Below are 13,410 nucleotides of genomic sequence, written 5' to 3' on the forward strand. Positions count from 1 at the left end.
CAGATCTTGAATTATAAATGAGATCACTGCTGCAGCCCTTGTGATGGACATAGCTGCATTCTTCTCTCTAGGCTTAATTGATCTGTTTGATGCACAGAAAAATCGCCTACTGGGACTGAATGTCTTTCTTTTTTTCAGCCTTTTGACAGCGTGGTGTCATCGTTTTTGACTGTTTATCTGCATTGTACATTTCAACTTAATAGACAGAATCTGGATTTTAAAAAATGCTGGATGTACTCAACTTAAAGGGACAATGAAATAACAAAAAAGCCCCTTCACAATGACAAGATACAATGTACTATGTACAATTAATTATTAGACATATTCTGCCAGTAATTATATAGCGCCGTCAATAATCTTTAGTCTTTTGTTATCTACTACTTCAGGCCAACGATGGCTACAATAACTATAAGGAGTTAAGGGGGTTTTATACTGGGCGATTATCGGCCAAATGATCGTTCATAGAACGCTGGTTGCAGATAATTGCCCTGTGTAAACAGGGGAACGATCAGCAGATGAACGTGCAAACGCTCGTTCATCTGCTGATCGTATCATTTAAAAAAAAGAATTATCGATGTCGGCAGCATATCTCCCTGTGTAAACAGGGAGACGCGCTGCCGGCATTATAATATTGTATAGGGACGAGCGATCAGAGTAACGTCCGCTTCCTCATCCATTGCTCCGGGTGACAGGAGCAAACGATCTCGCGCTCGCTGCACCGGCCAAAATCGGACGGTGTAATAGGGGCTTAAGTTTGTCCTGTTCCAAAATGCTTAACAAATTAAAAAGAAGTTCAAGAGTCTCCACCACCACCCTATATCACTAACCATTGGTTAGGGCAGTCCCAGCACTGACACAAATGGTTTTTGGGCATGATGGGCAACCATCTAGCCAGAAATAATGTTGAGGAAGTCATTGTTCTCTTTGGTGTGCAGCTGTATAACACATAGAGAATGCATTGCCATGGATAACTATTGTCTGTTATTTTGTGGTGGGAAAATAACATAACAGGCTGTTTCTTTTGCTCTGCTTAAAAGGAATCTGATACCAGGACAGAAACCTTTGACTTTGGGCATCTGCTGGCTTCTTTATCTAAGTTAAGCTAAATTCACACTTGCGTTGTATAATGCGTTAATCTGATCCGTTTTTAGATCAGAATAAGGATAAAAATGGATCTGTTAAAAGTCCCATTGAAATCATACTAATGGATGCAAACAGATTACAACCCGGTCTTATCTGTTTTGCATTGACACCAATAATAAAAATAACCCATCCATTAGACATCCAGTTTTTTTGAAAATAGAAAATTAAAATGGATTAATAATGTTGCTATTGTCGATAAGCTCCGTGTCTCACTTCTTTCTATTGAAAAATGGAAGACCTGGACAACACAATTTATGAAACAGATGCTATATATATATATATATATATATATATATATATATATATATACATATACATATATAGCATATGTATATACACACATACATATATATAATGTTTTTTTATGTGTGTTGTTATTTTTAGTTTTTTTTTCCCCTGCCTGCTGAAGTAGGTGAATCTGGGGAGTAGGCGGTGTAGGGGGTTGATATGGATGTTGTTTGTATACTCTGACTTTATGTGTCCTTGTATAATCTGTAATAATTTATATGTTAAATTGAAAAAAGGAAAAATAAAGTACAAAAAAAACAAAAACAGATCAGAGTAACGGATTATACAACACAACTGTGAATTTAGCCTTAAAGGGGTCAATCATCATGTGTATCATGAATGTTTGGCGCATGTGCCTTTACTTTGTGCCAGAGGTGATAACCCTTACCATAGATTAAGAACAAATGTTCACATATATAGGCTTGCGAAAGCAAATAACATAATGATTTGTCCTTCTGTATGTACACAATACTTAATACTGTAACTTGACCCAAAGCTAAGTGACAAGATAAATGGAGACTTGCCTGCTCTGGTGGGAGACATAGCAAGAGAACAGACATGTATATAGTGCTGGGGCCAAAAGAGCCCGGTGGACAGCCCTGATTTCTGTCTCTTAAATTTAAAGAGGCTCTGTCACCAGATTTTGCAACCCCTATCTGCTATTGCAGCAGATCGGCGCTGCAATGTAGATTACAGTAACGTTTTTATTTTTAAAAAACGAGCATTTTTGGCCAAGTTATGACCATTTTTGTAGTTATGCAAATGAGGCTTGCAAAAGTCCAAGTGGGTGTGTTTAAAAGTAAAAGTCCAAGTGGGCGTGTATTATGTGCGTACATCGGGGCGTTTTTAATACTTTCACTAGCTGGGCGCTCTGAAGAGAAGTAACATCCTCTTCTCTTCAGAACGCCCAGCTTCTGACAGTGCAGATCTGTGACGTCACTCACAGGTCCTGCATCGTGACGGCCACATCGGCACCAGAGGCTACAGTTGATTCTGCAGCAGCATCAGCGTTTGCAGGTAAGATCGACTTACCTGCAAACGCTGATGCTGCTGCAGAATCAACTGTAGCCTCTGGTGCCGATGTGGCCGTCACGATGCAGGACCTGTGAGTGACGTCACAGATCTGCACTGTCAGAAGCTGGGCGTTCTGAAGAGAAGTGGATGATGCTTCTCTTCAGAGCGCCCAGCTAGTAAAAGTATTAAAAACGCCCCGATGTACGCACATAATACACGCCCACTTGGACTTTTACTTTTAAACACACCCACTTGGACTTTTGCAAGCCTCATTTGCATAACTACAAAAATGGTCATAACTTGGCCAAAAATGCTCGTTTTTTAAAAATAAAAACGTTACTGTAATCTACATTGCAGCGCCTATCTGCTGCAATAGCAGATAGGGGTTGCAAAATCTGGTGACAGAGCCTCTTTAAGCACATCTTCCTACAGAGGCGCAACAGGGGCTGCGGTATGGGTCTAGGGAGGTGCTAGGCCTGGTAGGTAAGACCATAAATAACACAATGTGAGTAGAGAGAAAAAAGCCGCATCACCAGATGTAAAAAATGTTTTTAATGCTTGTGGATAAGATGTGGGGGGAAGACAGAGACAGTGACAGGAAACAGCCGTTTTGCGTACAGCGCTAAATGAAGCCGTCTCCGTTTTCCCCCCACATCTTATTCACACGCATTAAAGAATTTATTTACGTCAGACCGGGTGATGCAGCTTTTTTCTCTCTACTCACATTGTGTTACAAAAGTAATAATGTGTGCAAGTGCAAACACAAATGAAAGCGATATAAACAATAAAGAGGCTGCAGCGTTCGTACAAACGCCGCGGCCACCTCATCAGCTGGTTGGTAGGGGTGCCGAGAGTCGGACCCTCACCAATGTAATATTGTTGGCCTATCCATCAATTTTCAAATTCTGGATAACCTTTTTAAGGTTTGACTTGAGCTAAGATAAATATTAATCTACTTTCCAAGATCTTATGAATATAGGGTACTTGTATTGAAGGACTTGTTTAGCTGCCCCTGTGCGTGCATGGGGTGTAGGTTGCAAAAAAGTAGTCACCAATATATTGCTTTCTAACTTGCTGACTAAAAAATAATTGGCTTTACAGGACTAATAGAGGTAAATTAGATATTTTATTTGAATGAATTTCAATGGTGACAACCTGCCAGTAAGCCCCACGGGCAGATGATCAGCTGAAAGAGCAGTCAACCAAACGCTTAGGCCCCATGAACATGACCGTGCCCATAATTACGGCCCATAATTATGGGCATGGCCGGCCGTGGACGGTCGTCCGCATTTGTGGACTGTGCTCTCATTATAAAGTATGCACTTCCTTGCCGAGGCAGTCAATTTACGCGTCGTCGTTTGACAGCTGTCAAACGACGACGCGTAAATTACAGGTCGTCTGCACAGTACGTCGGCAAACCCATTCAAATGGATGGGCAGATGTTTGCCGACGTATTGTAGCCCTATTTTCATGCGTAAATCGAGGCATAATACTCCTCGTTTACGCCTGAAAATAGGTAGTGTGAACCCAGCCTTACAGCATTCAAACCTGATTTTGGGTACAACTGGAGGTATGCTTTAATGGGCACCATTTATGTTGCATTCCAAGTGTCTAGAAATCCCAGAAACTGAGGTTTTCCAAAAATATACAGACATTTAGACAGGCATTTAGATTGCGTTCCACACTGGGGACAGCAAGTGAGCACAACTTTTGTACTTCGCTGCAAAATGTGTTGGCGCTGTATAAGTTGCAGAAATAAATAAATAACATTTTCTACACTGCAATTAGTAATTATAAAGGAGCCATTGTCAATAATAGGAAAATGAAGGGCACTATCTTGGACTGTATGTGACTATTAATACAGTGTATGGCACTATATGGGCACTAAAAAGGCCCCGTATGGCACCAAATGGACACTATATGTGACTACTGAGGTTATGTGTGGCAGTAAATTGGCGCTGCATTTACTATTTATATAGTGCCTACATGTGCTTTACTAGCATATATGCAGCTGCAAATACTGGGTACATTGAACCAGTCTTCTCTAGAGCAAGAATGCATAATATATTTTGTATATTTTTAAGCATATACAGAGGCAGCTAAGTAAACAGCTGAGCAAGAGCTCTAATTAGTCCCCGCCTAGAATCAGCATCCAGCGGCCACCTCACCAGGTAAAACAGGGGTCGGGCGACCCCATTCTCAATATAGGTGCAGGTCCCAGAGTTGTGTATATGCCATAAATGTCTGAGTTGGGAGTAACCCTTAACGTATACATCGGTATAAAGAGTAATAATAATAATAAGAATTTCTCAATTAAGAGTTTTTATGAATCCACCATTGTATTTAAAAGGCTTAAAGAGGCTCTGTCACCAGATTTTGCAACCCCTATCTCCTATTGCAGCAGATAGGCGCTGCAATGTAGATTACAATAACGTTTTTATTTTTAAAAAACGAGCATTTTTGGCCAAGTTATGACCATTTTTGTAATTATGCAAATGAGGCTTGCAAAAGTCCAAGTGGGCGTGTTTAAAGTAAAAGTCCAAGTGGGCGTGTATTATGTGCGTACATCGGGGCGTTTTTACTTCTTTTACTAGCTGGGCGTTCTGACGAGAAGTATCATCCACTTCTCTTCAGAACGCCCAGCTTCTGGCAGTGCACAGACACACAGCGTGTTCTCGAGAGATCACGCTGTGACGTCACTCACAGGTCCTGCATCGTGTCGGCCACATCGGCACCAGAGGCTACAGTTGATTCTGCAGCAGCATCAGCGTTTGCAGGTAAGTAGCTACATCGACTTACCTGCAAACGCTGATGCTGCTGCAGAATCAACTGTAGCCTCTGGTGCCGATCTGGCCGACACGATGCAGGACCTGTGAGTGACGACACAGTGTGATCTCTCGAGAACACGCTGTGTGTCTGTGCACTGCCAGAAGCTGGGCGTTCTGAAGAGAAGTGGATGATACTTCTCGTCAGAACGCCCAGCTAGTAAAAGTAGTAAAAACGCCCCGATGTACGCACATAATACACGCCCACTTGGACTTTTACTTTAAACACGCCCACTTGGACTTTTGCAAGCCTCATTTGCATAAATACAAAAATGGTCATAACTTGGCCAAAAATGCTCGTTTTTAAAAAATAAAAACGTTACTGTAATCTACATTGCAGCGCCTATCTGCTGCAATAGCAGATAGGGGTTGCAAAATCTGGTGACAGAGCCTCTTTAAACACTGCTACACATATCTTAAGGTTTGATAGGTTAAAGAAAAAAAAAGTCATGAATAAAATATTAAACCACAGTACATTTCACAATGATTGGGGATTATATGCTATATGTTTATTTACCGTGTGTAAAACTACATGTAACCGCAGCTGCTAAATCCTGTGGACACGTTCCACCCTGCCAGATGTTTTTTTCACAAAGAAGTATATTTTCTTCATCACCGCGGCAACGTACATCATTCCAAAAGGATGGAATCACCCCAGATAATGGTATATTTTTTGCTTCCCCTTTATTTCTATGAAAAGTAAAAAAAAAAAAGAAGAGTTGTGAGATTTATGGATTTTTATTACTTATTTAACAATGCATGTCAGAAACTATATTACTCATGACTAAATTCAGACACAACACCACCAAAAAGGGCCGCATTATCAGATGAGGGTAGACGGTTTACATCTAGAAATTTATCAAGTAGAATGTTTTTACATATATGTTTATATTTTTTTTAGAACATTCCTGAGCTGTAGTTACAATGTTACAATATGAAGTACTTCTTCTACAGTCCGTGTATTCCTTTGTATCAACAAAAATTATTATTAGATTACACCATCGCTAGTCCAGGTTAACAAGGACACGAAAGGAAGTTGATAGCCATAAAGCAACAATTTAATGTATTATAAACATGGACATAAAAAGTCAATGCAAAGAAATTTAATGTTGAAGCCATTTGAAGGCAAAGAACTAAACTGCACAGATTTCTCTCTCTCTCTCTCTCTCTCTGAAACATTTTGAATTGTTGTCTTTACCTGCAATATGTCATATGGAGATCCTATTGATGAAACATTAGTCTTTTGGTTCCTGCTTAAAGGGCATTAAGTCTTCAGTAGTGTGAAACTCTAATGATTGTTAGACCTCATGGCGCCTGAGCGTGCCATACATTAGTGATTTCAGACCGCAGGTTTTCTGAACAACTTTTCCTTCATGGTTGATCTGTGAAGATTGTTGTTCTGGGCAACAACGCCAAATCTTAAAACAACAAATCACCAATCAAATTATGCCTAGATCTGGGCTTCTATTGACGGGACACAGACGTGTCAATTGGCTTGAACGACTTTACAGGACTGCCCCCAACAACAACTAGAAAAATCCAACACGACGGAATAACCTTTCCACAGATATTGTGACGTTCTGTGGGTATGTGGACCCACTAGGCCGCACCGCCTTAGCAGGGAGGCAGCTGGCCAAACAACAGGGAACCTCAGCAATACAAAGTCCCGCACAAGGGTACCTGGGTAGTCCAGACAGTGGCCGCAGCTCTGGCATGGATGGAGGTGGATGCAGTGTGTAACGCCAGAGGTGGCGGATGACAGCAGGTGCCGCAGGTTGCTCCAGACGTGACGAATTCCTCTGGGCATGACAGATGATACAGGACGTGGCGGATGAGACAGGTGCAGTAGAAACGACTCCAACTAGTAGGCAAAGGAACAAGAACACAGCACAGGATACAGGAACAGGTAACAGGGCACGGGTAACAACTGGAACGGGAAACACTAAGGGACCATTTGAAAGACAGACTTGGGATACACTAACAACGCTCAGGCAAGGATCAGACGGGCTGGGGCCTTCTTATAGTCCAGGAAATCATGTGTGTTGATGATGATGATTTTCTTCATGTGCGCACGCTGGCCCTTTAAAAGCAGGCACGAGCATGCGCGCGCACCCTACGGGACACAGTGGACCGGAGCAAAAGTGAGCACTGTCGACTCCTGGGAAGGAGATGGGGGCCAGCGCTCACAGATCCATGGCTGTGGGCGTCAGGAGGTGAGTAAACCCGTGGCCATGGACGCTACAGTATCCCCCCTCTTACGGCACCCCTCTTCTTGTGACCAGAACGAGAGGTTCTCCTCCGGCTCCCAGGACCTCTCCTCAGGACCAAACCCTCTCCAGTCCACCAAACAGAAAGTCCTTCCTCCTACCCTCTTGCAGTCCAGGATCTCCCTCACCTCGAACACATCAAAAAAACCGCTGGGAGCAGTTGTAGAACAGGAAGTCTTGCTGTAGCGGTTCAGGACCACTGGTTTCAGGAGGGACACATGAAAGGAGTTGGGCATTCTGAGGGTAGGAGGCAGCCGCAGTTTATAGGAGACAGGGTTAATCTGTTGCAGAATCTCAAAAGGACCGAGGGACCTGGGAGCAAACTTGTATGAAGGCACATTCAAACGAATGTTCCGTGAGGACAGCCAGACTTTGGTACCTGGGAGATACTGAGGCGGCTCTCTTCTTTTTGTATCCACTTTTCGATTCATGAGATTGACAGCCAGCAAAATAGAGGACCGGGTCTGTTGCCAGATTTGCAGAAAGTCCCCAAATGCAGAGTCAGCAGCGGGTACCTGAGAAGTAGTAGACACTGGAAAAGGGACTCTAGGATGTTGACTGTACACAATGTAAAACGGAGTGGAAGTGGTCGACTCGCTTGTGTGGTTGTTGTACGAGAACTCGGACCATGGAAGAAGCTGTACCCAGTTATCATGCTGTAAGGAGATGAAGTGACAGAGATAATTCTCCAAGATCTGGTTGATCCTCTCGACTTGCCCATTGGACTGGGGGTGATAGGCTGAGGAAAAGTCCAATCTCACATCCAGGAGTTTACAGAGAGCCATCCAGAATTTTGAGGTAAACTGAACAGACACAATGTGAAGGGGCAAGCCATGCAAGCAGAAGATGTGCTGAATGAATAAACTCGCCAGTCGGGGAGGCCGGTCAGCGGGATAAAATGTGCCATCTTCGAGAACCGGTCCACCACCACCCAGACAGTGTTGCATCCTGCTGAGGGAGGAAGGTCAGTGACAAAGTCCATTGCAATGTGCTGCCAGGGGGCATTGGGTTCAGGCAGAGGTTGAAGCAGGCCTGTAGGCTTGGAGTGAGTACCAGTGTTAGAAGCACACACCGTGCAAGAAGAGACAAAGTCGACAACATCCCTACGCAGCGTGGGCCACCAGAAGTGATGAGCAATCAGGTCTCGGATTTTACGAACACCAGGGTGCCCAGCCAATTTAGAAATGTGTCCCCATCTGAGAATTCTTCTCCTGTCTGCCAACTGAACAAAAGTCCTCCCCAGAGGGATGTCTCTAACCTGCAAAGGATTGGCAGTGACAATGCAGGATGGGTCTATGATAGTTTGAAGGGACTCCACCATGTCATCCGTCTCAAATGACCTGGACAGGGCATCGGCCCTCACATTCTTGACAGCGGGATGGTAGTGGAGCACAAATTGGAAACGGGTGAAGAACAGCGACCATCTGGCTTGATGTAGATTTAGTCGTTGAGCAGACTGAAGGTAGGTGAGGTTTTTGTGATCGGTGTAGATCAGGATGGGGTGAGCTGTGCCCTCCAGCAGATGTCTCCACTCCTCCAGAGCCAATTTGATGGCTAGTAGCTCCCAATCCCCAATAGAGTAATTGCGCTCTGCAGAAGAAAAAAGTCTCCATTCGTCACCCTGGCGAATTCGGATTAGGTTATAAGCCCCCCGCAGGTCTAGCTTAGACAATTTTTGGGCTCCTCGTATGCGATCAAACAGCTCGGATATAAGTGGCAATGGGAATTTATTCTTGACCGTGATCTGGTTGAGACCTCGGTAGTCAATGCAGGGTCGAAGGGATCCGTCTTTCTTTTTAACGAAGAAGAACCCAGCCCCGGCTGGGGAGGAAGACTTTCGTATGAAACCCCTCTCCAAATTCTCCTTGATAAAGGCTGACATGGATAGAGACTCTGGCAAGGAGAGAGGATATACTCGGCCACGGGGAAGAGAGGCATTAGGAACCAGTTCAATGGGGCAGTCATAAGTCCAATGTGGAGGCAGCGTCTCAGCCTCCCTTTTGCTGAAAACATCTGCAAACTGGGGGGACAGTCCCACCAATGACTGAGGTAGAGGAGGCTGGACAGGATGGATCTGCAACAGACAATGACCAAGGCACTTGGAGCCCCATTGGAGAACCTCTCCGGAATTCCAGTCCAGGACTGGGGCTTGTAGTCGAAGCCAAGGCAGGCCTAGCAGAACAGGATTGATGGCCTTGGGCAAAACAAAGAAAGAAATTAGTTCAGAATGAAGGACTCCAACCTGGAACTTCAACGGCTTGGTTTTAGAAACGATGGGATCAGGCAGAGGCAGTCCATTCACTGAGGCAACAGCCAAAGATGTCTCCAGGGGAACTGAGGGTAACTGAAGATGATCCACAAGCTGTTTTTGGATGAAGTTTGCCTCACACCCAGAATCAAGATAGGCAGAAACCCGATGCGTCCTCTCGCCGGTTACTAGGGTCACAGGAATAGTCAGCTTGGAACAGAATGCTTTATTAGGTACCGTTCCACCTAGGGTTGTCTCTCCAACCAATCCTAGGCAATGGGGTCTCTCTGGCCTCTGGGGACACAGACGCACAATATGGCCTCCGAGGCCGCAATACAGACAAAGTCCAGAACTGCGTCTGCGTTGTTTCTCCTGGATAGACAATTTGACATGATTCATCTGCATAGGATCCTCTGGTGGGATGACTGAGGAGGAATGTTGGAAAGTAGAATCCAGCCTAGGAAGTTCTCTCTCCTGAAGAAACTCTTGGGAACACTCATGTATCCTCATGTCAACCCGGGTGGCAAGTAGGATAAGATCGTCCAAGGTAGATGGCAGATCGCGAGCGGCCAGCTCGTCCTTAATCCCCGATGACAGTCCCTGCCAGAATGTGGCCACCAAAGCCTCATTATTCCATGTTAACTCAGCAGCCAGGATACGGAACTGAATGGAATACTCGCCCACAGAGAGGTCTCCCTGGTGTAGGATCAGCAGAGATGCAGCAGCCGAAGAAACTCTCCCAGGTTCCTCAAAAATCAAGCGGAAGATCTCTGGTCCCTGATGTTCCCACAGAGGATTAGCCCATGCCAGGGCTTTGCCAGTAAGGAGGGAGATGATGAAGGCGATCCTGATGTGATCTGAAGAGAAGGACCTGGCATGTAGTCTGAAGTGGATCAGGCACTGATTCCAAAATCCCCTGCAGGTCCTCGGGTCTCCATCATAGTGTGAAGGTAGCGGCAAGAAGCACATGGGGTCGGCACTGGTACAGACAGGAAGTGTAGCAGGAGGAACAGCAGGAATGGGTGCGGTGACAACTGTGGTTGGAGCAAGCAGCCGATGGGCAATGGCGTTCACCAACAGGAGGAGTTGGTGTTGCCGTGACTTGGGTCGACAAGGTCTCAGGTTGACCAGCGGGGTCCATGGCCTGAGCGTACTGTCACGATCTATGGGTATGTGGACCCACTAGGCCGCACCACCGTATCAGAGAGGCAGCTGGACAAACAACAGCGAACCCCAGCTATGCAAAGTTCCACACAAGGGTACCTGGATAGTCCAGACAGTGGCCGCAGCTCTGGCACGGATGGAGGTGGATGCAGCGGGTAAAGCCAGAGGTGGTGGATGACAGCAGGTGCCGCAGGTTGCGCCAGATGTGGCGAATCCCTCTGGACGTGGCAGATGACACAGGACATGGCGGATGACTCAGGTGCAGTAGAAGTGACTCCAACTAGTAGGCACAGGAACAAGAACACAGCACGGGATACAGGAACAGGTAACAGGGCACGGGTAACAACTGGAACGGGAAACACTAAGGGACCATTTGCAAGACAGACTTGGGATACACTAACAACGCTCAGGCAAGGATCAGACGGGCTGGAGCCTTATTATAGTCCAGGAAATCATGTGTGTTGATGATGATGATTTTCTTCATGTGCGCGCGCTGGCACTTTAAGAGCGGGCACGAGCATGCGCGCGCACCCTACGGGACTCAGCGGACCGGAGCAGAAGTGAGCACTGGCGTCTCCTGGGAAGGAGATGGGGGCCAGCGCTCACAGATCCATGGCTGCGGGCGTCAGGAGGTGAGTAAACCCGACGGCCCATGGCCATGGACGCTACAGTATCCCCCCTCTTACGCCACCCCTCTTCTTGTTACCAGAATGAGAGGTTCTCCTCCGGCTCCCAGGACATCTTCTCAGGACCAAACCCTCTCCAGTCCACCAAACAGAAAGTCCTTCCACCTACTCTACACTAAGGGACAACTGGAACGGGAAACACTAAGGGACCATTTGCAAGACAGACTTGGGATATACTAACAACGCTTAGGCAAGGATCAGATGGGCTGTTGCCTTCTTGTAGTCCAGGAAATCATGTGTGTTGATGACAAGGATTTTCTTCATGTGCGCTGGCCCTTTAAGAGCGGGCACGAGCATGTGCGCGCACCCTACTGGACACAATGGACCGGAGTCTCCGGGGAAGGAGATGGGGGCCAGCGCTCACAGATCCATGGCTGTGGGCGTCAGGAGGTGTGTAAACCCAACGGCTCGCGGCTATGGACGCTACAGATATCTGTCTTGGATCGACATCTGTCAGGCTCGGTCGTGTCACAAAAGGCGCCGCTATTCGGCAGGAAAAGGTCTAAATCTGCCTTTTCAGATTTTCTCAATTTCTAGTGCACGGCCAGCTTTACAGACCTTCCCTGCTTGAAGTTTGGCATAGATATAAAACTATTTATGGCATTCAAACAAAATAGCATAATGCTTCATTTGTGTTACCTGTTTAAGGCTTGGTTCACATGACCTATTTTCAGACGTAAACAAGGCGTATTATGCCTCGTTTTAAGTCTGAAAATAGGGCTACAATACTTCGGCAAACATCTGCCCATTCACTTGAATGGGTTTGCCGACGTACTGTGCAGACGACCTCTCATTTACGCGTCGTCGTTTGACAGCTGTCAAACGACGACGCGTAAAAATACAGCCTCGGCAAAAGAAGTGCAGGACACTTCTTTCAGACGTAATTTGAGCCGTTCTTCATTGAACTCAATGAAGCACAGCTCAAAATTTACGGCTGTCAGAGAAGCCTCGCAAAATGCGAGGAGGAGCATTTACGTCTGAAACGAGGCAGCTGTTTTCTCCTGAAAACAGTCTGTCTTTTCAGACGTAAATGCCTGCTATCCTGTGCACATACCCTTAATGTTTTCTGAACCATGGCATTCAACAACTTGCTTAAAGAGGCTCTGTCACCACGTTATAAGTGCCCTATCTCCTACATAATCTGATCGGTGCTGTAATGTAGATAACAACAGTGGTTTTTATTTTGAAAAACAATCATTTTTTAGCAAGTTATGAGCAATTTTAGATTTATGCTAATGACTTTCTTTAAAGAAAACTGGACATGTTTTTACTTTTTACCAACTGGGCGTTGTAAAGAGGAGTGTATGACGCTGACCAATGAGTGACCAATCAGCTTCATACACTTCCCATTGTTCCAGCCCAGCTTCTTTCACTGCATAATCACACTGTAACAGTGGGCTGGAACAATGAGAAGTGTGTGACACTGATTGGTCACTGATTGGTCAGCGTCATACACTCCTCTGTACAACGCCCAGTTGGTAAAAAGTAAAAACACGCCCAGTTGTCTTTTAAGAAAGTCATTAGCATAAATCTAAAATTGCTCATAACTTACTCAAAAATTATCGTTTTTCAAAATAAAAACCACTGCTGATATCTAGATTACAGCGCCAATCACATTATGTAGGAGATAGGGCACTTATAATCTGGTGACAGAGCCTCTTTAAGTTAAAACTAATAACCAGTGACAGAGGTGCAGCTTGGGTGAGCTGGTAGGAAATGTGCCCTAGGTGCTGGGTGAGGGAGGGGACTCCACTGGCACAGGCACCAAGAGTTAA

At 45.4% G+C, this 13,410-nt stretch overlaps 1 protein-coding gene across 1 annotated transcript in view; it reads right to left on the bottom strand.

Moving 5' to 3' along the window:
• Positions 1–13,410, bottom strand: part of PRSS12 (serine protease 12) — a 153,031-nt gene that overhangs the window by 106,127 nt on the left and 33,494 nt on the right. The window contains exon 3 of the mRNA XM_075860584.1: positions 5,788–5,960. Within this exon, the coding sequence (XP_075716699.1) occupies positions 5,788–5,960 (173 nt within the window). The remainder of the gene's footprint in view (positions 1–5,787; positions 5,961–13,410) is intronic.

This window comes from Rhinoderma darwinii, chromosome 1 (assembly GCF_050947455.1).
Source record: "Rhinoderma darwinii isolate aRhiDar2 chromosome 1, aRhiDar2.hap1, whole genome shotgun sequence".
Lineage (NCBI taxonomy): Eukaryota > Metazoa > Chordata > Amphibia > Anura > Rhinodermatidae > Rhinoderma > Rhinoderma darwinii.